Here is a 26,647-nt window from a genome sequence, read left to right on the forward strand (position 1 = left end):
TTTGGCTTCTCTCCCTCTGCCCCTCCCCCTGAGCAAATCACACTTTCTCAAATAAATAAATCCTTAAAAAAAATGTATGTTCTCTGACTACAATGGAATTAAACTATAAATCAATAATTGAGAAATGCCTAGAAAATTCCCAAATATTTGTAAATTAAACAACTTCTATATAATCCATGAACCAAAAAAGAAATCACAAGGAAAATTATGAAATATTGTGAACTGAGTGGAAATGAAAACATGACAAAATTTAGCTCTTGATTTCGGCTCAGGTCATGATCTCAGGGTCCTGAGATTGGCTCCACCATGGTGTGGAGCCTGTTTAAGATTCCCTCTCCCTGTGCCCCTCCCCTCCTTTTCTAAAAAGAAAAAAAAAAAAGAGCCGCACTTAGATGACCACTAGCCCAGGAAAGATGTTTGTAAACCTTTTTTTATTATTATTTATTTATTTATTTATTTATTTTTTTAAAAGATTTTATTTATTTATTTATTTTGAGAGAGAGAGAATGAGAGAGAACACATGAGAGGGGATAGGGTCAGAGGGCAAAGCAGACTCCCTGCCGAGCAGGGAGCCCGATGCGGGACTCAATCCAGGGACTCCAGGATCATGACCTGAGCCGAAGGCAGTCGCTTAACCAACTGAGCCACCCAGGCGCCCCTATTTTTTTAAAGATTTTATTTATTTATTTGACAGAGAGAGACACAGTGAGAGAGGGAACACAAGCAGAGGGAGTGGGAGAGGGAGAAGCAGGCTTCCCGCAGAGCAGGGAGCCTGATGTGGGGCTCGATGCGGGGCTCGATGTGGGGCTTGATCCTAGGACCCTGGGATCATGACCTGAGCTGAAGGCAGACGCTTAACAACTGAGCCACCCAGGCTCCCCTGTAAACCTTTTTTTAAAAAGCAGTCAACCTCCTTTTCCAAGCAAAGCCTTTTGTAGAACCTCACTATCTAAGACAGATAAAAGCAATATCTTACTAGAATACATTAATATTATAAGTTCAGTTACATGATATCTCAGTATTATGAAATTATTCAATGTCAACAAGGCTGTTTTGATAAACTGCAAAATTTGATATGTAGGACATTTGATTTAATTAATTTTTTAACGTAATCTCTATACCTAACGTGCAGCTTGAACTCAAGACCCTGAGATCAAGAGTCACACGCTCCACTGACTGAGTCACAGCCAGGCGTTCCTTGAGTATATATATTTTTAAACTACTGTTTTAGAATCAGATAAAATAGGGGCGCCTGGGTGGCTCAGTCGCTAAGCATCTGCCTTCGGCTCAGGTCATGATCTCAGGGTCCTGGGATCGAGCCCCGCATCGGGCTCCCTGCTCCGCGGGAAGCCTGCCTCTCCCTCTCCCACTCCCCCTGCTTGTGTTCCCTCTCTCGCTGTCTCTCTCTGTGTCAAATAAATAAAATAAAAAAAAAAAAAGAATCAAATAAAATATATTTGAAGTTTCTGGGTAAAAATGGTAGATGAACACATGTATCTAATCTTGCTCTACTAAAAATACACTAAAACTACAGCAAAGGGATTTTTTAAGCCATAAATCTACAAAGACAGGGAAACAGGAGAGGAAACAGGAGCAAAATACTTTAGGAAGTTGGGAAGCATATGGATGAATGGTTACTGACTTAGACTAGAGAAGGATGGGTCCTAAAGCAGCATTGGGGCAACCAGATGGCAAACAGAATTGGTTGCACCAGATGGCTGGCCACCCCAGAAGGAAGACCTAAAGATGTTAGCATCAGAGGCTCCCTCAAGCAAAGCTCTTGGCTGACAAGCCCCACCCATATACCTGAGCTCACAGAGCACAGATGCTTCCAGTTGGCTTTTTGGTAACCCATCCTTTAATGTGAGCAAACAACCAAGGATTATCACACCTCCAAGAAAAGAGTCTAACATGAAAGAGACCAAAACAACAGGAAAAGAAATTTAGAGGAAACAGATTATGCAGAAAGAAGAAAATTGAAACAAAATTAGCATTAGTAGCTTCAGAGATAAGATAAACCATTGCAACACTGAAACAAAATAAGATGCTATTAGAAAGGAATACTCGGAGAATAACAGTAAAATGAGCGTAATAAAAATCTTTACAGTATTGAAAACTCAGTAGAAGAACGGGAAGATACGATTGAGGAACTCTCCCAGGAAACAAAGTAATAACGATGGAAAGTAGGAGAGAAAAATAAGAAATTGTTAGGAGCAGTCCATCAGATCCATCATCTGGATTTTAGGAGTCCCCCCAAAAAAAGAACGGGGAAAATGGAAGGGAAGAAATCACCAATGGGATGATATAAGATTATTTCCCAGAAGTGAGAGAGCACTGAGTGCCCAGCATAATAAATAGCCTCTCACCAAGACATACCACTGCCATCCTAGAACACTAGAGACAAGGAGAGGTTCAGAGATGGGGGAAAAGTCACTTACAAAGGATAAGGACTTAAAAGGCTTCAGACTTCTCACGAGCAACAATGAAAGCTAGGAAGTAATGTCATAATGTCTTCATAATTCCAAAGAAATTCAATACCCAACCAACCAATCAAGTGTCGGCGTAGAATAATGGCAATGTCAAACATTCAAAGTTTCAAAACAATTTACCTCTCCCTTTCTCGAGAAGCTTCTGGAAGATGGTCTCCAAAAAGAGGGAGTAAATTAAACAAAAATGAAAAAGACATGGAACATGGCAAATAAAAGATCCAACAAAGGAGAGATCAAAGACAATACCAGGAAGATGAGAGAGGAGAGGCCAGGTTACCAGGTCTGCAACAAGGGTCAGGGATAAACACTCGGATTGGAGCAGGTCAGAAGGCTCCAGCAGAGATCTCTTCAAGAAGATGAAGTTGATAGAGTATCTGCTGTGTCTAGATATTCTGAGAAAAGATTCAGGCAAGTAGGGGAAGATTTTGAGGCAGATTTTGTGATAAATACATAGAAAACTAAACAAATGAAAAAACAAGGTAAGTATTAATTCCAGGAAAAATCAAAAGTTGTGCAGGAGAGGAAGAGTCATCAAAGGTTTCTACATGGCTCAACTCTGAGTAGCAGGTGTAGTCAGTGTTGTAAAAACTGAAAACTGAACTAACAAAAATTATCACATTAAATTTGGCAGATGAGAATGACGTGATCTCAGTGGGCTGGGGAGGAGACCTGAAGGAAAAAAGTTAAATCCTCCAACCTGCCCCTTTTATTTGTGGGAGCTGGGACAAGACTACAAATGGGAAACTTACTCAAATATTTTAATGTTACAAATTAAGCTAGCAAACTGTTAAATAAAATACCTTCTAAGCTCCTAACTTTACCAATATACCTTTATAAGGACCTGGAAAGCCAGATTCTAAATTAGAATTTTTGGAATCCTCAGAATCCACACTAGAAAATAGGAGCCCCCAGCCCCTGACTCTTGCTTCACCCCTTCTCCTCTGCCCTTGCCTCTGTCCTACATTGAGAGAGCTGCACACAGGGCCCTGTGAAGACCCCAGCTTGGTCTCTTGCCTCTTGCTGCCAATAACAGCCCCTTGGCTATCCGTCAGGCCTAGCGATGCCCCCAGGATCAGCAAGGTCTTCCTGGGGAAGAGAGATCCAAGGAGGCAAGCTGGGCAGGGAAATCCAGAGTCCCAGGTATTCAGAATATGGCCTATAAGGGGGTAAGTGGTCTTTGGATAGGCATATCCCCTTGGACTCCTTACCCTGTGGGGAGGGACGCAGCTGAAGAGGGCCAGGGTAATGAAGGTAAAGCGCCAAAAGAAACAACTTCAAAGAGCTGAAAATGGCTGCCTCCAGGGAGGGAGAGATGATGGAGGCAGGGCTCTGCTGTTTTTATTAACAAACCCTATACAATTATTTGATTCTTTAAAATAGGTGCTGGGGCGCCTGGGTGGCTCAGTTAGTTAAGCAACTGCCTTCGGCTCAGGTCATGATCCTGGAGTCCCAGGATCGAATCCCGCATCACGCATCCTGCTCAGCAGGGAGTCTGCTTCTCCCTCTGACCCTCCTCCCTCTCATGCTATCATTCTCTCTCTCTCAATAAATAAATTAAAAAATCTTTAAAAAAAAATAAAATAGGTGCCTACGTAGGCTAAGAAATACCTCACTTGGAAAAGAAAAATTAAAGTTAAATGTGACTGGTTAAAGTTTATGGAACCTCTGACCACTTCTGCTAGAGCCCAGAGGTCTCAGTAATAAAGTCTGAAAACCACAGGACTAGGCCTTCATTTGAGGCTATCTAGGTATTGTGAACAAAACCACAATGAAGTTTCTCTCTACAATCGTCCCCAAGAATGAATCCCTCTTCTTTTCCTCCCATTTGTCCCCTTTAGGAGTTCTGCTTCCTGTTGGTTGTTGTCCAGAACCTCTCTCCCGGTAGCCTCTAAGCCCCTTGCAAGCAGGGACCCGGCTCACGGAGTTCTGAATCTCCAGCACCTAGCATAGCACCGAGCACAGAGCACAGGCTCAACTAAGGGTTGATGAATAAAGAAAAAAGGAAGCATCTTTACCCAGGCTTTGGGGAGAAGGTGCTCGATCCCTTTCTGCACCCTGCACCCGTATAAGGAGCCCTGTCAGTTACTAGCCTTGGAACCTTCTGCATATTCATTAAATAATTTGGGGTTGTAATTCCCTCATCTGCACAACATAGTATTTAGCTCATATCTCTAACGCCTATAAATGATTGGCTCGCTTTCACCGCTCGGTGGAAGCCAAATCTTAAAAGAAGTAACTTCAGGCTCACCTAAGAAGCACGTACGCCTCCGAGGGCAGGGATTTCGGAGGATCTGTCTGCTTTTTTTTTTCAACTGCCGTTTGCCCAGCGCCTGGAACAGTTCGAGGCACATAACAGATGTTCAACAAATACTTGTTTAATGAATGAATTTAAAAGTGCTAAAAAAATAACTGCAACAAATAAAAAAAAACTCTTTGTGAGGTGCAAAGATAGCCCTACATTCTGAATGAACACGTCGGTCCAGCCCCCGGTCCTGGCAGCGAGCGCCCGTGCGCGGCGGACGCGCCAGCCGAGCCGCGAAGGCCGGGAAGCGGCGGGCCCGGGTCTGGAGGAGGCCGGCGGGAAGGGAGGGAAGGCAGGAGAGTCGCCGACGCGCGCAGCAGGCCCGGGACGCGCGCTCGAGCCGCTTGGTGCAGCCCGGCTTCTGCGGCTCCCGCCGCCCGTCAGGAGCTCGTAGGCGGGCTCCGCCCCCCGGGGGCGGGCCCCGGACCTGGAGGCGCGGGGGCGGGGCCTGGCTGTCCGCGCCGGGGGCGGGGCCGGACCCGGGCGCTCCGGGCCGGTGTTGGGCCCGGCTGGTCCGCGGGCGCGACCGGAGCCCCGGCCACCAAGGGGTGCGACCCCCCACTGGCCCCGCCTTCCCGGCTGCGGCCCGGCCAATCAGAGCGGCTTTTACTGGCAGGTGGGCCGAGCCGGCCCAGCTGCTCGGAGGCTCTGGCATGGTAACGTCCCCGCGCGGGGGTGGAGGGGGGCCCGGGGCGGTCCCACAGCGCCCCCGGCGGCACGGGCCGGGGCCGGGGGGGCGGGGAGGCCGCCGGGGGTACCCGGGACCCCGGGGGAGGGCGAGGGGCATGAGGGGTTAGGGAAGGGAGCCCGGGAGGGGGAGGGGAGCGGGGATTTGGGGGAGAAGGGGCGGGGAGGCCATGATGGAGGATGGCGGGGGTGGGGGCAGTGGGGGGCTGAGGGGAGCGAGAGTTGCGGGACTGGGTGCGGAGGGGGAAGGGAAGGGGAGAAGGGTGGGTTTGTGGAGAAAGGTCAGGAAAGGAGAGGGGGCGGGAATGTGGAAACCGAGGGACAAGGGGAGAGCTGGGGGCCACAGTTTCCCCTTGTGGGGTATTTGGCGTGCAACACGCCCCTCCTCAGACCCAGTGCTTGTTTCCTTTGGAAGCCCTGGATACCCCGTAAGATCACTTGGAGATCCCCTCCTTCGTTTACCCTGCATTGTCTCCTGAGGTGAGGAGGGGGCATTGTCTCCTGAGGAAAGAGAGGCTGCGGCCCCCATCTAGTCCTGGATAGCCCAATAAATGAGAAAGCAGGGGACCCTTGGTCCCAACCCTGGCTGTGCCATGAACAAACTGTGTTAACAAGTCTTTGTGACCTTGGGCAAGTCACTACCTTTCCTTGGGCCTCAGATTACCCATCGGTTTAAAAAAAAAAAAAAACACACGGAAAATGCATGAGAGTGATACCCCAGATCTTTTCCAGCTTCAAAATGGGGTGGTGGTTCTTGAGGAAAGAGTTCAGGAGAATGGGTTCTAGGATGTGGGGAAGCAAGGGAAAGCAGGCTGAAGATGGAGGCGAGGCCTTCAGCTGGGGCTGCAGAAAATCCCTAGGGATGTGGGGGATGGTAGGCACAAAGCCTGCAGGGCCCGAGCAGGCTAGCCAGCGCCTCTGGCATCCTACTGGAGGGATGGAAGAACTCTGGAAGTGGCGGAGGAGGTAGACACCTAACCCAAGAAAATGAAGACCAGAATGAGGTCTTCATTCTGAGGAGATGGCAGGACAGAGAGAAGCAATGGAAGCTATTTTCTAGTAAGACAGCCAATATCTTTGGGGAGAAGGAGGAATATGCTAAGGCTGGTATAGAGGAGTGGGGACTAGGATGGTCTTGAAAACAGAGGGGCTAGCACTGTTTGGGGGCAGCTGAAGCAGGGCAGCAGGTAAAGGTTGACTGCAGGGTAATCCCCTGGTCTCTTAGCCTCCATGGTGTTTTTCCTTTCGATGATAGGTACTCTTTCTGAGAGGTGTGCCTTCCAGCTTTCATTTTCCAACACAAATCCCTTTAGGGAGTGAGTCAGACCAGACCATCCTTGAGATCACCTGGAGGATTTCAGGATTGTGTGTGGATTGGGGTGAAAAGGAAACAGGAAAATCAATTTGTAAGAAATAGTTGTGGCGCCATCATCCTTGCTGGGAGACCGCTTTGTGGAGTAGTTGAAAGCACAGGCTTTGGGGTCAGGCTGCGTGGATTCCAAACCTGCCTCTGCGGTTTAATCCTTTGGAAACTTGATCAAGTTATTTAATCTCTCTGAAGCTCAGTTTCTTTATAAAATGGGGACAATAATAGCCTTTTAGATGGTTACAAGGATTAAATGAGTGTTTGGCATGATATTTGGCCTGTAATAAGCACTCAGTAAATATTAGTTGTTAGCTATTCCCTCTTTCCATGCTCTTCCTTCCATCTCTCCATTCTTGTTCTTTTCCCCTTTTATTCTTTCTTCTGAATCTTTAGTTCTGAGATGCCGCTTAGGTTAAAGGCTGAGAAGAATTGATTGCACCTTTGGGGAGGGGGGTTGTTGTTCCACTGGCTCAGGTGAGCACATGATGATAAGATGATCAATTGTCTCTTCGTCTCTCTCCAGCCCACAGATGTTTTTTGTTCCAGGGAAGACACAGGATCTGCTCTTTCAGCCCCTTTCCTATATCCCTCTGTCACACGAGTTCAGTCTCGCCCCAAGGTGCAATGAGACCCACAGTGGTCCAGGCACTGCAGCAAGTGAGATAGGGGCAGGGGTGTTTCAGGAAGAAAAGTATACACATTGCACAGGGGAAGCTCAGGGAAGGGAGGGCTGTGGAAGTTCCATGGTAATTTATGTTCATTCCGTTGCTCTGTCCTCTGTGGGAACTGTCCAAAACAGTCCAGCATCTGGATCCTGGCCAGGGGTCTCCATTCCAAGTTAAAGATGGTCAGTGCTCGCTTCGGCGGCACATATGCCAAGTTAAAGATGCTCATATACAGTGAGTTTTTATTCAGGTTTTCCCGTGCCAGTATTTGATTCCAGTTCCCTTTCCCCAGCCATACAGACAGCCTCTGCCAAGCTGTTCATCTCATTACAGGCCGCCTTTACCCAGAGAATTTATACAAATGTACCTGGGCACATGGGCGCACATGCACACATTTGCCTGTTTTAGGATATTCCAGGATGAAAAACTTGAATAAGGTTGAGCCTGCATTCTATCACAGCACTTTGTATGCAGGGCCCTGACTAGACACTCAAGAGGGGGTTTAAAAGGAGAAAACATAATCCTCCAGTATGGAGAAATCTCCCAAGTAGGGAGACAGGCAGTCCTGTGGGAAACACCCAGGAAACATCCACAGAGTAGCGTGTCATTGGTGTCAAGTAGTGCAGCACTTATCCTGAGGGGACACAAGGAGGTAGGAGTATGTGTATGTGTGGAGGATAATCAGAAAGGTAATCTGAAGGGGGTGAATATTGGATCATCTTGAGCAAAGTGAGAGGCAAAGTAGAGTAAAAGGAACACATGGTGTATCCTAACAATTGCTATGCAGGGAGGAGGAGGGAAGCCATTGAGTCGAGCTGAGCCAAGAACTGTAGATGGGTCATGTTGAAAGGCTTTGAATGTTAGGTGAGATTCTGTAGGGGGAGCGATAGGGAGCCACCACTAGTTCTCAGGGAAGGGTTTGGATCCTTGCTGATTTAGCCACATGGGTAGCCAGGAATATGCTAGAGTGAAAAAACAGACCTGCTTCCTGTGGCAAGGAGTGTGCTGAAAGGGGTAGGACTGGAGGGCAGATTGGATCCAGTCCTGGCTCTGTCCTGACCGCTGTGGAGCCTGGGACTGCTAATTCCCCTTAGTTTTCTCATCTGAGAAAGGAGACTACCTTGGGTGGTTGCCAGAGTCCCCTCCAGCTCTGACATTCTGTGTTCCCTGAATAACTAGTAGGCCTTACCAGTGGCTGTGTTTTGTGGGACCTGCTAAGACCATTTAGTCAACAAATACTAACACCTGTGTTCCAGTGGGGGGCAGCGAGGAAAATACAATAGGGATAAGAGATCAGGGTGAGCCCAAACAGGCAAAGTCCCTGCCCCTTTAAATTTAAGATCTCGTGGAGGCAGGGGCACCTGGGTGGCTCAGTCGTTAAGCTCTGCCTTCGGCTCAGGTCATGATCCCAGGGTCCTGGGATCAAGCCCTACATCGTGCTCCCTGCTCCGTGGGGAAGCCTGCTTCTCCCTCTCCTACTCCCCCTGCTTGTGTTCCTTCTCTCGCTGTGTCTCTCTGTGTCAAATAAATAAATAAAATCTTTAAAAAAAAAAAAGAAAGATCTAGTGGAGGCAGCAGATACTTCATTGATCCTAAGACTCCATTTAAATATTTCTTGTCAAGACATCTTAAAATCGATGGAGTATCATAATTTAAGTGGTGGCATTTGTTTTTTATTAGTGGCCACATAACATAATGGGACAGTCAGCACTGTGTAAGTAAGTGTAAACTTCCAGTGGGTAATTGCTAACGGGGAGGGTGCGTGGGACACGAGCATGTAAAAGAGGGCTCTGACTAAGCCTAGACCACTGGCCTGGGAGGAAGCCTTTCCTGAGGAAGCGATGACTGGTAGGTGTAGACCTGTAGGCTAGGTGTGTGGGGTCGGCAGGAAGTTGTGCCAGGCAAAGATGCAGGCCTGATACGGGAGAACTGAGAAGGGGGCCGGAGCACAGACCCAGGAGCTCAGCACGGATGAGGCTGGGAAGGCAGTTGGGAAGCAAACCTCCCACAGCCTTCTAGGCCTTGGGGAGGAGTTTTGGTCTCTACCCTAAGAACAGTCGGAGCCATCGAAGAATTTTTTTTTTTTTAAGATTTTAATTATTTGACAGAGAGATAGTACAAATAGGCAGAGCGGCAGGGAGAGGGAGAAGCAGGCTTCCCACAGAGCAGGGAGCCTGATGTGGGGCTCGATCCCAGGACCCTGGGATCATGACCTGAGCTGAAGGCAGACACTTAATCGCTGAGCCACTCAGGCACCCCAGCCATTGAAGAATTTTAAGCAGGGAATAACATGATCTGAGGTGCATTTTGATGAGCTTGTTGTGGATGTGGGGAGACTACTACAGAAGGTCAGATGAAAACAAGAGGGGTGGTGGGGCGCCTGGGTGGCTCAGTTGGTTAAGCGACTGCCTTCGGCTCAGGTCATGATCCTGGAGTCCCGGGATCAAGTCCCGCATCGGGCTCCCTGCTCAGCAGGGAGTCTGCTTCTCCCTCTGACCCTCCCCCCTCTCATGCTCTCTCTATCTCATTCTCTCTCTCAAAGAAATAAATAAAATCTTTAAAAAGAAAAAAGAAAACAAGAGGGGTGGTGGGGCGGAGGAGGAAATGGAGAGAAGTGGACGGATTCAAGAAATGAGTACGAGGTACAATTAGCAGGACTCAGTGACGTATCGACAGAGGAAGGTGTGGAGAACGACTCACCAGTTTCTATCTTAGACAACTGTATGGACGGTGGTGCCAATCTCAGAGGGGCAATTCTGGAGCCTGGGAGGACCCAAAGATGGTTATGTAGCATCTGGGAGGTCAGAGAGGATCCTAAGGCAGCTTGAGGTGGAAAAGTGTGGCACAGAGAATTGGATTTCCTCCCACATTGATTAATTTCTGACTTCCCATGCTAAGGACAGTCTTGGGCAGGAGCAGATCTGAATACAGGGCCGGAGTAGTTGAACACTGAGAAAGCTGATTCAAGGTAGAATAGTGTGGCTTATACCCTTCTCTCCTTAGGACAAGATGGGTGGGAAAAGAGGAAGGACAGATACTACGAGAGGTGGAGATTAGAAAGCATCTTTAAATGCCGAGCCCTCTCAGCATAGGGGTCATTGGGGAAGTAAGGAGGTTGGGCAGCAGTGAGGTGGCCCCTCTTCAGCCAGCTACCACCTTTCCCTAGAACTCCTCCCTGACACCCTCTAACCCTCAAGCAAAAGGAGGAAGGGCAGGGCCTTTTAGCTGCATCTCCAAGCCTCAGTTCACTTGAAAAGCTTTTTTTAAATTTTGAATGGGTAATATGGTCACATGGATGCATATTTAAAAGTTAGAAAAGGGCATACATACTGTGAGACGCTTCCCTTCCCATCTCAGTCCTCCTTCTACTGATTTCTTTCTTGTATGTCGTCTTTTCTCTCCAGTTTTCTTACAAATGATCCCACTTTGCTGCACTTTGCATTTTTTTCCGCTTGTTAATGTATCTTAGAGATTGCTCCTATCAAGACAATGAACTTCTTCATTTTTTTTTATGACTGCATAGTATTCCATTTTATGTTTGTGTATAATTTCATAGTTACTTAGTGATGGCTATTTAGGCTGATTCCAATCTTCTGTTTTTACAAATAATGCTGGAATGGAAATGTTGTATACACATCATTTTGGCCATATCTATAGGATGACTTTTTAGAATTGGGAGTGTTTGATCCTTCATTTGTCCCTTCTTGCATTCGTTCAATATTTATTGAGTGCCCATTATGTGCCAGACACTGTGGCAGTTACCAGGAGTCCAGCTTTCAACAAGTCTGACACATCCCTGTCCTCATGGAATGTTATTACACGTTAGTAAGGGGAAACGTAATAATTACAAAACTGTATACAGCAGGAAGCTAAGAAGGGCATCAGATAGAGAATAAATTCAACAGTCAGGAAGGCTCTTGGGAGCAAGTGGTATTGAAGCCAACAACTGCGGGATGGGATGTGGCAGCTAGTAGGTGTAGGACAGGGAGATCTAGGTTGTTCAAAGTCTCAGCCACAGGGAGGGGAGTTCGGGATCCGTAGGGGAGGGGGAGTAGAGCTGTAGAGGAGGGGGTGATTGGGAGTGGGAGGTGTCAAAGAGTGAGCGAGGGAGTAAGGATGAGACCAGTTGTGGGGGGGCCCACACTGAAGAGAGAGGGAGACTAGCGCTTAAGAAGGCGTGGTGACTGGGTTTAGAGGGCTTCGGGGTTGAATCTAATGGTGAATTCAGGTAAGGGGACGGGAAAAGAGGTCACTTCCTCCCTGGCTACTTTGGGAATGAGAGACCCCTGTTTAAGGCTTGAGGGAGGCACGGCCTTGCCCACAAATGGGAGAATGGATGAAAAGCCTCGGGAAGAGCCAGACTGGGCCTGTAGGACAGCCGCCTCCCTCTTTTCTGTGGCTCTGGTGCGATAAAGACGACCTGGAAGGGGCCTGGCCCGCTGGTTCTTGGCTGGTGGAAGAGAGCAGACCTAGCCAGGGCTCGGAGCTGGGCATGGGCAGGAAACCGGGCCAGGAGACCCTCCCTCTGAACTTTGTGCTCCTTTTTCATCCTCACCGCTCTGCTTCCCTTCTGCAAAAGCCCATCTCTTTGCCCATCCTGGGTCCTATGACTTTTCTCTCCCTCAACAGTCGGTTCCCGATTCTGGTCCCCGGCCCCCAGCAGCGCCTGCCCCCTTCCCACCGGGGCCCCCCATGATGCCACCACCCTTCGTAAGTTTTATGTCTTTCCCTGGGCTTGGCTTTTCCAGCCTGCACCCCCATCTCCCCGGTCCCTAGCACCGCTGCATCGCCAGCACGGTTTTGTGTCCTGCCTCCTCTGGAAAAGGGGTGGTGTTGCTTGGGCATTGGGGTGGGAGGAGCTGCTGTTAAGCTCCCAGTCCCTAAAGCTGACAGCTCCCCTTTGTCTTTTTGTCCTTGGGACACACTGGGGCTGGGGTAGGAGAAGTGGAAGGGAAAAGACCCTGTTAGTGTGAGGGCATGGTGGGGCTGCCTTTCTCTTTCACTACTCCTTCTCTGTTCTTTCAATATGCCACAGAAGTCAGGCTGAAGTAGCAGCTGGTGGTCATCGAGCTGGAGAACAAGGGATGGGAGGCAGGGGACTGGGGCATTTGGGAACCTGGAATCCTGCCTTCTGGCCCTGTCTCGGAGAGGCCTCTTTGGGGAGAGTTGCTGAAGAGATGGAGCCTTCCAGCCACAGTCTGGTGGCAGTTAGACTTTTCCCTCTCCCTTCCCTACCTCTGAAGAAGCTGTGTGCTTGCCTGTTAGACCCAGAAGACACCCCCCCTTCTTCCCCTCCCCCCCCTCCCCGTTTTCAGTCTTTCGGTGGTGAGGAGCAGGCAGTTTCACGCTTCGTGCTTCTCAAACTAAAGCCTTGGAATTGCCTCAGAGCCGGGGTGGAGGGTCGAGAAGGGTGGGAGACAAGTGGATATTCCCCGACAGGTCCAAGGCGGGGTCTTCTCTGCTCAGTGTCCCTTCCTTTCCTCACTTCCAGATGCCCCCTCCAGGAATCCCCCCGCCCTTTCCTCCGATGGGACTACCCCCCATGAGTCAGAGACCACCGGCCATCCCCCCGATGCCACCTGGCATCATGCCCCCGATGCTGCCACCAATGGGGGCGCCACCACCACTCACGCAGGTAACCCTGTCTCCTGCACCAGCGCCTCAGGAAACCCCGGGAGCCCGGCTGGGGGTGGAGGTGAGAGTGGGCGTCTGGAGCTCAGGCAGTAGAGAGAGAAGGGAGGGAGCTTTGGCTCGGCCCGCGTGGCTCTGTCTGCCGAATGACGGGAGAAAACTGGCTGGCTGAGCTGAGAGCCCAGGACCTGGGGATTGTCTGAGGGGGGGACCCGTGTGAAGGCCACGGCCCCGGCCAGGAGCTCTCAGGAGCCTGCCTTGCCTGTGCCTGCCCTCACCTCCGTAGTTGTGTCTTGTCTCCTTTGTGTCCCTAGATACCGGGAATGGTACCGCCCATGCTGCCAGGGATGTTAATGCCAGCAGTGCCTGTCACCGCCGCGGTAAGCACTGGGGGCCGGCAGGAAGCAGCCGTGCCCTGCAGCCCTGTGGGTCCGACTCGGAGCACAGGGATCCGGCCTCCGCTCTTTCCCTCTTCTCATCCATCCATCCCGGGCCTGGCCGCACTCCCCACACTCACGTCCTCCTCTCCGGCAACGTACTCTGCTCTTTTCGTTTCTCACTCCCCCCAAAGGCATGTTACTCTCTCGTTACCCCTTGCTGTGCCCAGCTCCCGTAAGGAACACACTCGTGGCTGACACGCTTCCCCTCACAGAGCTCGCACTGTGGACACTTGAATACAGGCCCTCCTCACATCTCCTTTGTTGCTGGCGGAAGCAGCAGCACCTGGGGATCTCACCGTACCTTCTTGTGCCATTGCTCAGTGTAGTAGAGTCTGGGTAGGACGTAGCAGTTGGCATCCACTCTGGAAGAGGGGCCTCGGAGGTTGACTCAACAAAATACTCTCACTTGAGGAAAACAACAGAGCTGCTATGCGGTTCCCCCTAGGATCCTACAGCCACGGCCCCAGAGGGTGGGGGATGCCTGTTAGGGAGCAGAGGTCCCTGGGAGCAGGACACATGGATCCTGGCCTGGCCTGCTTCTTCATCCCCCATGGCCTGGGTCCTGGGGGCCACTGGGCTTGGCCCCAACCCTTCCCCCTCCTCTTTCTTCGGCAGACGGCTCCGGGTGCGGACACAGCCAGCTGTGAGTCTTCTGGGGGTCTGCTCCCCCCAGGCTCGGAGGTTGGGGGGGTATAGGGGAGAGGGGACCGTGGACTAGAGCCCACCCTGGATCATGCCTGTTGGGATGCCAGGGAGCCTGGGATGTTGATGGGACCAGGGGATATTTATTGGGGATGGAGTAGGGGAGGAATAGGTGGGATAAGATGGGTGTCGGGGCAAGGATTTAATATTTCTCTTGGCTTCTTTTCTAGCTGCTGTGGCTGGGACAGGCCCTCCGGTGAGTTCTTCCAGCTCAGGGGTCTCTGGGTAGAAAAGCTGAAAGTTGGGGGGCTGATGGTTAAATCTTTGGGGTAAGGAGGAGAAGCTTTGGAGATGGGGCCTTGACCACCATTCTCTGCTCCCCCTCCCCCCAGAGGGCCCTGTGGAGTGAGCATGTGGCCCCTGATGGGCGCATCTACTACTACAATGCTGACGACAAGCAATCCGTGTGGGAGAAGCCCAGCGTGCTCAAGTCCAAGGCAGAGGTCCTGAGCAGGGCTTTCTGGCCCTTCCTTTCAGCTTCCCTGACCCTCCCAAGTCCTTGGCCTCCCGAGTCTTTAACCATACACACGGTTCCTCTGATCCCAAGATCCCTCACCATTCCACCAGCCTCCCTGGGATCTCAGGAAGTCTGCCTTCCCCCATGTTGAGCCAGGCCAGGCGGTAGCTAAAAACTCCCTACTCGCTGGATCCCCTTAGCTCCCCCGACTGTAGCGAGAGGGCATGCCCAGCCCCCTGATGTCCTCTGACCTGTCCTCTTGTAGTTGCTGCTGTCCCAGTGTCCCTGGAAAGAGTACAAGTCAGACACGGGCAAACCTTACTACTATAACAACCAGAGTAAGGAGTCTCGCTGGACCCGGCCCAAGGACCTGGATGACCTGGAGGGTGAGGAGGGGGTGAGCCTGGGCTGTGGTGCTGGGGGGTGGCCCTTGCCACCCTGTGACCATGTCATGTTTTCCCCTTGCAGCTCTAGTCAAACAAGAGGCTGCAGGGTGAGTGACTCGCGCACCTACCCCCCTGTACTTGGGGCCGCCAGACGGGTGGGAGTGGACCCTCTCTCTGTGGTCCCTGCTCTGTGGAAGAGCCAGCTCTCAGTCTCGTTGTGGAGTGGCCCGCTTGGGCCCCAGTCCTTCGCAGGCCCCTGACTGGCCCTCTCTCTGCCGCACGCCTGGACCCCGCCCTCCTGGCCCGCCTGCAGGAAGCAGCCCCAGCCCCAGATCCTGCAGCCGCAGCCACCTCAGCCCCAGCCTGAGCCCCCGCCCGGGCCGCCTGGCCCCACCCCCATGCCCCTGGGCCTTCTAGAGCCTGAGCCAGGTGGGAGTGAAGATTGTGATACGTCCGAGGCTGCCCAGCCTGTGGAGCAGGGCTTTCTGCAGCAGCCGGAGGAGGGCCCCAGCAGGTGAGGGCTGCCCCCCTGAGGCATTCCCGAGGCTGGCTTCAAGCTCCCAGCCTAGTTCAACCCTTGACTTCTGCCAGGCCTCTTGGGAAGGGTGTGGAGATCTGGGCATGGCCTCTGCAGGGCAGAGAGGGGCTGCTTTGGGGAGCGAGGAGAGGGTGGCGTAGTCCTGGCCACATAGGGCACTGAAGGCTGTGGGGCCTGGGAGATGCTGTGGCTGAGTCCCCTTTGCCCCCCAGCGCTGCTGCACAGCGTCAGCCACCACAGCAGGAGGAAGAGGAATCAAAGCCAGAACCAGAGAGGTCTGGCCTCAGTTGGAGCAACCGGGAGAAGGCAAAGCAGGCCTTCAAGGAGCTGCTGAGGGACAAGGTGCAGGGGTGGGGTGCCCAGGGTAGGCCCGGAGGGGGCTGGAGGTGGGCAGGCCCCATGACCCCTGCCTGCTCCATTCTAGGCTGTCCCCTCCAATGCCTCGTGGGAACAGGCCATGAAGATGGTGGTCACCGACCCCCGTTACAGGTAGGCCTGGGCAGAGGGAGCCAGGCCCTCCAGACTGTGTTTGTGAGCAGCTGGGCCAGGGCCTCCCTGAGAAGCCCCAGCTCAACACTCAGGCCCCAACAGGGCCCGAGTCAGGAGAATGGTAGAAGGGCAAGGGAAAGAGAAGCTGGAGGGCCTCCAGGAGGAGGAGGGGAAAGGTATCTGACATGAGACATTCAATAAATGCTTGTTGAATTGAATTGATTCGAATTGAGTTAATTGGGGTGAGGGGGCTGGATAGGGTGGAGGCCTGAATGCACTTTGAGAGCCTCAGAGCAAAAGGGCTGTTAGTGTCTTGGAGCCCCGTCTTCCCCTCACTGCCTCCCATCCCTCCCCTCATCCCAGAGACCCGTCTTGCCTCCCTGCAGCCTGCTGTGCCCATGCATGGACCCCTCACTCAGTTCTGTGTGCTGTGACCCTGCTTGGTGGGCTGTGCAGGGTGACTCCTCTATCCCCACCCCACTCCCACCCTCTCCACCCCAGTGCCTTGCCCAAACTGAGTGAGAAAAAGCAGGCATTCAATGCCTACAAGGCGCAGCGGGAGAAGGAGGAGAAGGAAGAGGCCCGGCTAAGGGCCAAGGAGGCCAAGCAGACCTTGCAGCATTTCCTGGAGCAGCACGAACGCATGACCTCTACCACCCGCTACCGGTCAGGGGGCCGGGCTGGGGTGGACTCTGGGAACCCTGAGAACACACGGGCCCAGGGTCTCTGTCCCCTGCCTGCCTACCCACGGCCCATATGCTCCACAGGCGGGCAGAACAGACCTTTGGGGAGCTGGAGGTGTGGGCTGTGGTCCCTGAGAGGGATCGAAAAGAGGTTTATGATGATGTCCTCTTCTTCCTGGCCAAGAAGGAGAAGGTAACAGTCACTGGCTGGATCCGTCAGCCTGTCTTACTTGAGGCTTTTCGTGTCTTTGCGTCCTTGTGGACCCCGGCCATTCATTTCTCCACTGCCCCAGGGTCTCAGCTCCTTCCTCGGAAGCTGGCGTGGCACTTGCACATCCCCCCACTTCTGCTTGGGACCTACAACATGGGTATGGGAGGGCAGGAGGGCATCTGTGAGGGGTTGATCTGTAACCTGTGCTCCTTCCCCTTTCCGGGGATGCGGAAGTCTTGAGTCTGGCCCTCCTAGGGTTCCCTAGCTCCTTTGCTCAAATGCTCCTCTGCCCAGGCCCACTTGAGTAGCTCCGACCTGCCCTACCTCACCCTGACCCTGACACTGTGGCTCCCCAGGAACAGGCCAAGCAGCTCCGGCGCCGCAACATCCAGGCCCTGAAGAGCATCCTGGATGGGATGAGTAGTGTCAACTTCCAAACTACATGGTCCCAGGCTCAGCAGTACCTCATGGATAACCCCAGCTTTGCTCAGGACCACCAGCTGCAGAGTAAGCTTGGGTCTCCGCTCCTGCCTGTCCCTTCCCCTTTTCCTCACTGACCTGGGACCCCAGAGCCTGCCTCCCAGTGGTCTCCCGCACTTCCTGCCCTCCTGGATGTCCAGGGGTCCTCAGCATTCGCCCCGTCCCTGCATCTCTCCAGAGTCTGGAGATGCTGGAATGCTGGGACACCCCCTCCCTCCGTCTGGGGTCCGCTGTCGACCTGGACATTGTCTGTCCTTGGAGGAAGAGCTCTAGGATAGGCGTCAGAAGACCAGGAGAGGATGGTTTGTCCAACTCCTGTGAATATGGTCTTAAGCTGTCGTGGTGCGGTGGCCCTTAACTGGTCACATGTTGTTACGATGAGCTGTTGTTGGCCTGCACTCATTGGCAATACCAGAAAGAGACCTTCTGAGCTGGCATCAAAGCCTGATTGATTCCCAGGTCCATAAAACCTAAGACCTCAGATCCCGAGATGGTTGGTTTCATGTGATTCCTTCCAGTAAGTGAATTCCCAAGAGCTGAATACGTGCTGATTTTGCTCTCATACGTTAATGAACCCTCCTCCAGAACCACCGTTCCAGTCTCCTCTCCCACAGAGGTCCCTGCTCCTCTTGCCCCACCACCCTGGGTGGCCCGGCGCCTACTGAGGCAGCACCCTTGAACACGGGGGCGGGGGGAGGTTGCCGGGGTTGGTGAGGGTGTCCCACGGGTGCGGTGCCCGCTGAGCCGCCTCCCCGTGCTTAGACATGGACAAGGAAGATGCACTGATCTGCTTCGAGGAGCATATCCGAGCTTTGGAGAGGGAGGAGGAGGAGGAGCGGGAGCGGGCCCGCCTGCGGGAGCGGCGTCAGCAACGCAAGAACCGGGAGGCCTTCCAGGTATGTGTGCTGCCCGCTGGATAGGCGCTCAGCTCGGGCCCGGCCCGTAACTGCCCATGCCCTGCCTCCTCGCTAGGCCCGCTGCTCCGTCTCTGCCCGGTCCTGTGTGCCCCCTCCGCAAGGCCGCTCTCTCTGCTCCTGCTGTGTGCCCTCAACCTGGGGCCGTGCTCCTCTAGGGAGACTAGATGTATGCACCACGCAGAAACTGCCAGCAGAGAGCACCGTAAAGGCGCCGCCTGCAGCTCGGCCTGGTTCATTTCCCTTTGGTGGGCAGCCAGAGGGGCAGCGCTGGCTTGTCCCACAGCTTGGAGGCGGCAGCGGTGGTGCTAGTGGTGGGGGCTCCCCAGCTCCAACACTTCGGGAAGCTGAGAGCAAGCCACGGGCAGGACATGGCTGCAGACAAGTTTCTGTTTCCCTGCCTTCCAGCCCGGCTGCCCGTCGTGTTTGAGTGTGTCCCTCTCTGTATTTACATTCTCTCCGCCTTCACTGCTCTCTTCCTCCCCATCTGTAGCTCTTCGTCTCTGCCTCCTTTGCCTGCATTTCCTCAGTCTGGATTGTCCCGGCCTCTCCCTCCTATCCCGTCTCTTCCTCCCCAGTCTCTGGCTCTGCCTCTCTCTCTGGCTCACTCTCCCTATAACTGGCCTCTCCCTGCTCAGACCTTCCTGGACGAGCTGCACGAGACAGGGCAGCTGCACTCTATGTCCACCTGGATGGAGCTGTACCCAGCGGTCAGCACTGATGTCCGCTTTGCCAACATGCTGGGCCAGCCGGGTAAGGCAGCCAGGCTCCCCCTTTTCTGGCCTGGCTTCCTGCCCTGCCAGCCTCTCTGCACCCCCCACTCCCTCGTCCTGTCCTCGACCCCTCCCCCAGGCCTCGGGAAGCTGCCGCCCGCCAGGCCCCCCTCCCTCCCTCCCCCCGCAGGCTCCACCCCTCTGGACTTGTTCAAGTTCTATGTGGAGGAGTTGAAGGCACGATTCCATGATGAGAAGAAGATCATTAAGGACATCCTTAAGGTGAGGGAGGCCCAGGGTTGTGGATGGGTGCAGGGCACCTCTCTGGACAGGACTCCCTGATAAGTCCTGTATTGCAGGAGCAGCATAGCTCCGTTCAGCAGACATCTACTGTGATCCCTGACTGTGCGCTGGGGACACAGAAATAAGAAAGATGCAGTTTCTGTCCATAAGGAGCTCATGGCCTAGTAGGAAGATAAACACGACACCTATTCTACAGAGGGGCAAGTGCTGTTAGAGACGAGAATCGACAGAATTGCTATTTGCGCTACGCCTTTAAGAACGAGTAGGTGGATGAGGCCGGCGGTCCTGGGCAGAGGGTATCAGAGGATCGGAGGCAAGGGAGTGGGAAGGGCCTGGCAGGCCTGAGGAGCAAGGGGCCCAGCTCATCAGAAGCCGGCAGCTCACAGATCTGTTCCTTCTGGCCTGTACAGTGTTTTAGAAACATTTCAACTTTGCTGCTAACATTTTAAAATTGGGAGATTATACAGAAAAACTTCTCTTAAAAATACAGATTATCTAGCAGCACTGGGCTGGTTTTGCAAGGCGTTCAGTGGCCTCAGACTGAGAGGCCACTGCTTTTTAGAAGGGGCATGCCATCCTTAACCTCCCGCTGCCGCCACCCCTCTGGCGTGGCAGCCATGCTGCGCACGCCCCTTGCTTGTCTTACACTGGAGAGACTGTGTCCATCAAAGGTGGAAAAGGGATCGCTGCCCTAAGAGAGCCCTGTGTTTCAGAAGGAGGAAACAAAGAGGAAGCATATTTCTTGGTGGAAGTGAAGGACATGCAAAGGCGCTGGGGAGGTGGTACGTCCAGCAGTTAGGAGCAGCGCTGTGGAGGCGGACTGCTTGGGCCACAAGTCCAGCTTACCGCTTACTAGTTGTGTGACCTCCAGCAGACTGTTTAACCTTTCTGAGCCTCAGTTTCCTCATCTGAAAAATGGGGGATTTTCCACCAATGTACACCTAATCACCAAGGGCAGTGACTTGGGACCTAGGGCGAGAAGGGTCTGAGAGTAAATTAGGAATGTCCCAATGCGCACACAGCGTTTCTTTGAAGTCCCGTGTTTTGCTTTACAGATTCAGGTGTTGTAACTTCATACCATATTACTTCTCTGTTTAATATAAACGTAATGTTTTAAAAGTCCTTACCATTAGGTAAGATATGCCCTATTGTCCTGTGGCTTCCTGCTTCTCTGGAACCCGAAGCTCCAGTTGGGAAGGAGAGCCCTGGGTGTAAAATGCCTTGAATGCTAAAATAAGAAATTTGGGTTTTTATCTTGTATGTAATGGGGAGCCAGGGAATGATATGGTCAGAGGATGTCTTGGAAGAGCCACGGGGTAAGAGTATAGAGTAGCACTTCCTAGACTGAGTGCTTGTGTCCTTAGGGATATGTGGTGGGAAGACAGTATTTGAAGCCTCGGGACAATGAAAAGTCACAGTGGCAAGTGATTCCAACAGATCTGGAGCTTGAGCCATCCTCTTCTGAGTCACGCTCAGGCTCCCCCCTGCTGTAGGGCCCTTTGGTAGGAAAGTCGGAGCAGTGCAGGACTCTGGAGTACGGGTTAGAGGTACGGGAGGTGAAAAGGGAGGCCAGTCGGGAGGTAGTCTAGGTGGGAAACGAGCTCAACAGAGGCAGCAGGGATAGCAGATGAGGGAGAGTTGGGCTCCAGCTCTGTTTTTCTGAGACCCCCACCCCCACCCCTGGGTTTCCTCAGGGGTGCCTTGGGACAAGAAAGAGGGGGAAGTTTATGCTTCTTCCTCCGTTTTTAAGTACAGCAGTTTTTCTTTTGTATATTGAGGTTCGAAATAAGATTTTTGTGAGAAAAAAAAATGTTTCTGCTGTTCAAAAAAGAGAAGTTTAAAACCAGGAGGATGGAGTCACTCAGAAGTTGAGTGGACAGATTTTTTGCATGTGAAATGGAGGGCAAGGAAGGAGTGAGTTGAAATTGGCAGAGGTGGGGCGGTGGTATCATTATTGAGGATTCGGTAGGAACAGGGCTGGAGAAAATAGGAATTCCATTTGGGGAATCAGTCTCAAAAGTAACCTGGGGCAGGGAGGAATAAAGCAAAAACCACATTTTAAATAGGGTGTTCTTGTAAAGTATAAATATCTAAATCTAGGAGAGCTACATTTTATTGGATGCTTACGTTTTAGCCACAGTGTGTGGCTGGTCCTGCTGACAGGCCTGTAGGAGTCCCGTCCTCGCTGTGTTCTGTCTCTCCACATCTCCTGCGAGATGTGGAGAGACCTCTTTAGACAGCTCCCTCACCTCTTCCCCCTTTTGGGCTCCTGCCTACAGAAGGCTGATGAGCCCAGGAGTCCCTGTGGCCATCCACTAGCCTGGCAGACTGTGAGGGCACCTCTCACCCCATAGGATAATGCAAACAGCTTTGGACTTGGAAGAGCTGGAAGCCAGAAGATCTGGGCCTGGGAGATCCATGGGTGTGGGGAGAGGGGTGGCTCACAGGGAATGAATTCTCTTGGGGTCTGCTGAATCTGAAGTCTCTGTGAAACATCCAGTCTCTTAGGGGTCTGAAAATCAGGAGTGAGGTGTAGGGGCTGAGGTTGCTAGGGACAGTGTAGATTGAAAAGCCCAAGCGCTGTTCTCGGGAACAAGCACAGGCCAGAGAGGCACTAAAAGAGCTCAGAGAGACAAGAGGGCAGTTGTTGACAGGAGCAGCACACATACAAGGACCCGTCAAGTGAGGACTGAGCAGGGGCCCTTGGAGTTGTTTCTGAGGACATGAGCACTTTTCGGAAAGTACTGTCTGTAAAGAGCGTAGAGTAGGTACAGCTCAGACCTTGGAGTCAGGTAACAGCTGGCTGTATAGTGGCTGGGACCTCTGCAAGGCATATAAAGGCTGAGCCTCAGTTTCCTCTTCTGTAGAATAGGCATAATTTATGTGCATGGTTGTGGGAAGGGCTGATATTTGCAAAGTGCCTGGCTTGTAGTAGGCTCACTAAATGTTGATTCGTTTTCCTCTGTGCTGCATTTGAAGATTTTGACCCAGAGGGAAAACAGCACAGGTTATTAGCTTGAGGAAGGTGAGAGCAGGGTGGACAGGATGTTCCCGGTGAGGTGAGGTCTGAGCTTGATGGAAGCAACCAGTGGAGAGGTGGCATTGAAGCTTTCACTTCGCTGAGAGAGATTGGGATGTTTGAGAAGGCCTGGGGCGTGGGTTGAGGAAGTGTCTTGGAATAGACAAGAAGAGCATATTCTCCATATTGCCCACGTGAAAACTAATACAACGCTGTATGTTAACTAACCGGAATTACAATAAGAACTTTAAAAAAAAACAACAAAAAACACGCTCTGCCATGGGCGGAAGGCCGCAGCAAGTTCGTGCTGTGTGGAGGGAGGAGAAGGGGACTGGGCCTGTGTCCCCACGGACTCAAACTCCAGCAGCGCCACTTCTCACCAGATCCACTTGGCCCCAGTGAGAGAATCTCCTAAGCCTCTGCTTTACTGAGGTGTTGGGAGGTGTAGATGAGCAGCTTAGAGCCTGGCTTCTCGATGAGAAGCTTCGGGGGTGGGGGCGTATTTTTAATAGTGTTCTGCGGTTACACACGTGATGGCCTCGAATTCCCCTGAGGACTGAGTGATCTGTGTGGGCTCTAGTGCTTCACACCATGGGCTTTGGTGTTAGAGGGACCTGGGGTAGCGGTCTCAGTCAACCGCATCTTAGCTGTGAGACTGTGGGCAAGTGCTCTAGCTTCTCTAGACCTTGGTTTCTCCTTCCACATACAATTAGGAGGCCAGGACCTATGCTTAAATTTTGATACTGAGGATTGAAAGAGATAAGGTGTGTGAAGCACTCAGCACAGTACCTGGCAGCCTAGTAAGCACCCAAGAAGTAAGCCAAAGGATGGGACAAGCAGATGTTGACAGAATGCAAGGAAGTTACTGAGCAGCAGGAGGGCCCAAGTGGGGCCCAGCCTTAAGCCAGGAACAAAGAATTAGTTGTGAGAAACTCAGGCATCCATCAGCAGATCCAGCATATGCACACACACACCCTGCTCCCCCTCCCCATGGGACCCAGTGCCCCCCTCCGCTCCCTGCGACATCAAGACCAAGGGCAGGTGTGGGAGGCTTAGTCGTCAGATGGTGAGGTTTCAGAAGTGCACCTGAGTCCTGTGGGTCTCTTCTGGGGGCTGGGGGACTTCTAGAGCATCCTGTGGTCCGACCCTCTGCCTGCCCTGGAGGCCGGCTTCAGGCTTCGGGCCCGTGGTGGCCCCTGCTTCATGCGCCACTGTGCCCACAGGACCGGGGCTTCTGCGTGGAGGTGAACACAGCCTTTGAGGACTTCGCCCACGTCATAAGCTTTGACAAGAGGGCGGCTGCGCTGGACGCAGGCAACATCAAGCTGACCTTCAATAGTGTGAGGGGCTGGGCGGGGCAGGGCTGTAGCCAGGGCTCCATTCTCGAGCTCATCCCCGTGTCCTGTTCCGTTCCTTCTCACTGCCCCAGTGTGACTGCACCCGCCCCCCCCGCCCCCGTTTAGGGGGTGGCGGCAGGAGCCCAGACCCCAGCTTCCCATGTCCTGCAGTATGCCCGAGTGGGGCCTGGGCACCCACCCTCCTGGGTGACCCTGCTCCGCCCCCTTTCTGTCCTCAGCTGCTGGAGAAAGCAGAGGCGCGGGAGCGAGAGCGGGAGAAGGAGGAGGCGCGAAGGATGCGGCGCAGGGAAGCTGCCTTCCGAAGCATGCTGAGGCAGGCCGTGCCTGCCCTGGAGCTGGGCACTGCCTGGGAAGAGGTCAGGGCTGCAGCCTGGCACCAAACACCACCCCCTCGGGCCTGAGGGCAGCGGTGCTTCTCCGGCACTGGGGGCCCACCCCGGTCAGAGCACAGCTCGCGGGCAGCTTCGGCTCCCTTCCTTCCTCTGCCCCAGCCCTGCGCTCCTGGCGGTGTCCACGCCTTGCCGGGGCTGGTCTGATCAGCAGTGCTCTCCCGTTCAAGGTCCGTGAGCGCTTTGTGTGCGACTCAGCCTTTGAGCAGATCACCCTGGAGTCGGAGCGGATCCGGCTCTTCCGGGAGTTCCTGCAGGTACTGGAGGTGAGGCAGAGCTTCCGATCCTCTGCATCTGTCCCGCGCTCATGAACGCCCAGTCCGGCTCAGCAGAGACCCCAGTGGCCTCCTACCCCTGGGGCTGTCCTTGCCCTGAGGTCTGACGGTGGCCGGGAGTGGCCTGAGGCCCTGGCTTGAGAGGAGGCAAAACCGGATTTTCGGGCGCAGGGTGCTTCCTGTGGCTAGCCCTAGTGCCTTCCTCACCCCTCCCTCTGCCTCTGCCAGACTGAATGCCAGCACCTCCACACCAAAGGCCGAAAACACGGCAGAAAGGGCAAGAAGCACCATCGAAAGCGTTCCCACTCGCCCTCAGTGAGTTGGTGGGCAGAAGGGCTGTGGGGGGCCGGGGCAGGGGGCTGGATTGTCTTGGGGAAATAGGAACCATTTTTCTTGTTTTTTCCCTGCATCGCCTCCCCTTGGAGCGAGATTTGAAAAGCCCTTTGGCCCTGGATCCTCCTCTCTGCCCCCAGTTCCCAGACTTGAGGGCTTCTGGAGCCCAGAGAACCTGTGCGCTGACATGTATCTGCTGATCTGCCCAGGGCTCTGAGTCGGAAGAAGAGGAGCTGCCCCCGCCACCTCTCCGACCCCCCAAGCGGAGAAGGCGGAACCCCTCAGAGTCAGGCTCTGAGCCCTCTTCCTCCCTTGATTCGGTTGAAAGTGGGGGTGCTGCCCTTGGAGGACGGGGCTCCCCATCTTCTCGCCTTCTCCTTGGATCAGGTGAGTGGTTGGGAGTTGGAGCAGTTGACTCCCGACGAGAGGAGGCAGCGCCCTGAGGGTGGAGCTGCTCGGGAGGTCTGCACCCATCACAGTGGGAAGAACTTTCTGCCCGGCCGTGGCAGGAACTGGGAGAAGGAAGGAAAACTGCGCTGACAGAGACTTCCTTAGCTAGCTCCCTGTCTAAAGAACGAGGACTGTGGCAGAGAAAGGAATGAGCCCGCCCTCCTCCCATGGGACTTAACTGGGCATTTTCTGTCTCCAGATCATGGCTTTCGGAAAGCCAAGAAACCAAAAAAGAAAACTAAGAAGAGAAGACACAAGTCGGTGAGTAGAGAGGGGGCTTCTACCCAGGGCCCTGCTATGTTGAGAGAGCCCTTCAGCCGCCTCCTGGGCTGTCCCTCACAGGCGGGCTCTGGGCTCTTACAGAACAGTCCTGAGAGCGAGACAGATCCTGAGGAGAAAGCCGGCAAGGAGAGTGATGAGAAAGAACCAGAACAGGACAAGGACAGGGAGCTCCGGCGGGCAGAACTCCCGAACCGCTCCCCAGGTTTTGGAATCAAGAAGGAGAAGGTGAGAGGCAGGCACCTGACCCCAGCGCAGTCGGCACCCTCCGCAGGCCTCCGTGGCCCTCGGGGGAAGCTGGGGCTGAGCTGTGCCTCCGCTCCACCAGACGGGCTGGGACACGTCGGAAAGTGAGCTGAGCGAGGGTGAGCTGGAAAGACGGCGGCGGACGCTCCTGCAGCAGCTGGATGACCACCAGTGACCCGACGAGCCGCTCTGCCTCGGGTCTGTGTGAGGCTGTGGATCCTAGGTCACCCTCACCATCTGCACTAGACTCCTTTCTCAGTCGGGTCCGTGTCCACTTTTCCTCAAGTAGCCCCGCCCCCAGCACCCCGCGGCTGGCACCTCCCCAGGTTGCTCGTGGTGTTCGAGGGTCCTCCACTCCCCAGGCAACTAGTGCAGTCCTTGCCCTCAGCCCCAGACCAGAGACCAGGATGCCACGTGGAGCGGGAGGTGCCAGTAGAGAAAATGTGAGAAGGGGCCTCTAGGGAGAATGACAGGTTGGGGACAGGCGGGGTCCTTCCCCTCTAGCACCAGTGCCTGCTCCAGCCTGCCTGGGCCCTCGGGCTCCACCACTCCTTCCTTCAGCCCCGGGACCCAGTGTATGTGTGTTTTGCTTTGTTTTGTTTTTGTTTTTTAAATAATATTTATAACATGGCCGGTGGCTCTGGTATCTTCTCCGTATCCTGCTGGGGCACGCTGGGGGCTGGGCAGGGGCACGCGTGGCCAGCAGAGAGCACTACTGTCCCGTGGCAGGCAGGCCAGCCTCCCTTCGTGTGGTCGGAGCCCACCCAGCCCGGTTTGCCCTCCCCCAAGCAGACGGCAGCTCCATGTGGCCTCCTTTCTGTCCCCATGGTTCGGGTCAGGCT

At 53.5% G+C, this 26,647-nt stretch overlaps 2 protein-coding genes across 5 annotated transcripts in view; one reads left to right on the plus strand and one right to left on the minus strand.

Annotated features, from left to right (window-relative positions):
• FAM186B (family with sequence similarity 186 member B) overlaps positions 1–5,446 on the minus strand; it is a 22,579-nt gene extending 17,133 nt beyond the window's left edge. Inside the window, exon 1 of the mRNA XM_081818959.1 lies at positions 5,015–5,446. Within this exon, the coding sequence (XP_081675085.1) occupies positions 5,015–5,446 (432 nt within the window). The remainder of the gene's footprint in view (positions 1–5,014) is intronic.
• On the plus strand, positions 5,320–26,436 carry PRPF40B (pre-mRNA processing factor 40B). Of its 4 annotated transcripts, none has more exons than XM_081821629.1 (26): positions 5,320–5,447; positions 12,139–12,219; positions 13,001–13,144; positions 13,455–13,520; positions 14,196–14,223; positions 14,453–14,478; positions 14,615–14,725; positions 15,005–15,125; positions 15,208–15,232; positions 15,439–15,639; positions 15,876–16,005; positions 16,088–16,152; positions 16,654–16,818; positions 16,920–17,028; positions 17,403–17,553; positions 18,289–18,422; positions 19,079–19,193; positions 19,344–19,435; positions 23,699–23,815; positions 24,052–24,189; positions 24,393–24,488; positions 24,726–24,812; positions 25,040–25,217; positions 25,480–25,541; positions 25,644–25,787; positions 25,888–26,436. In XM_081821629.1, exons 1-26 carry the CDS (start codon positions 5,445–5,447, stop codon positions 25,978–25,980), a joined length of 2,682 nt encoding a protein of 893 aa, XP_081677755.1. In that variant the 5' UTR covers positions 5,320–5,444; the 3' UTR covers positions 25,981–26,436. The 4 variants fall into 4 exon arrangements, with proteins under 4 accessions (XP_081677755.1, XP_081677757.1, XP_081677756.1 ...); XM_031023696.2 differs by lacking the exon at positions 5,320–5,447 and adding an exon at positions 5,796–5,958; XM_081821630.1 differs by lacking the exon at positions 12,139–12,219 and having other exon boundaries at positions 5,330–5,447.
• The last annotated feature ends 211 nt before the right edge of the window (positions 26,437–26,647 follow it).

This window comes from Leptonychotes weddellii, chromosome 5, assembly GCF_054177405.1.
Source record: "Leptonychotes weddellii isolate Sample4059 chromosome 5, ASM5417740v2, whole genome shotgun sequence".
In the NCBI taxonomy this organism is placed as follows: Eukaryota; Metazoa; Chordata; class Mammalia; order Carnivora; family Phocidae; genus Leptonychotes; species Leptonychotes weddellii.

Bases quoted from the DNA above. Each gene is read 5' to 3' on its own strand.
- PRPF40B (XM_081821629.1), top strand. The intron at 16,006-16,087 runs GTGCAGGGGTGG...GCTCCATTCTAG, and splicing joins AGGAGCTGCTGAGGGACAAG to GCTGTCCCCTCCAATGCCTC. The intron at 25,218-25,479 runs GTGAGTGGTTGG...TTCTGTCTCCAG, and splicing joins TCGCCTTCTCCTTGGATCAG to ATCATGGCTTTCGGAAAGCC.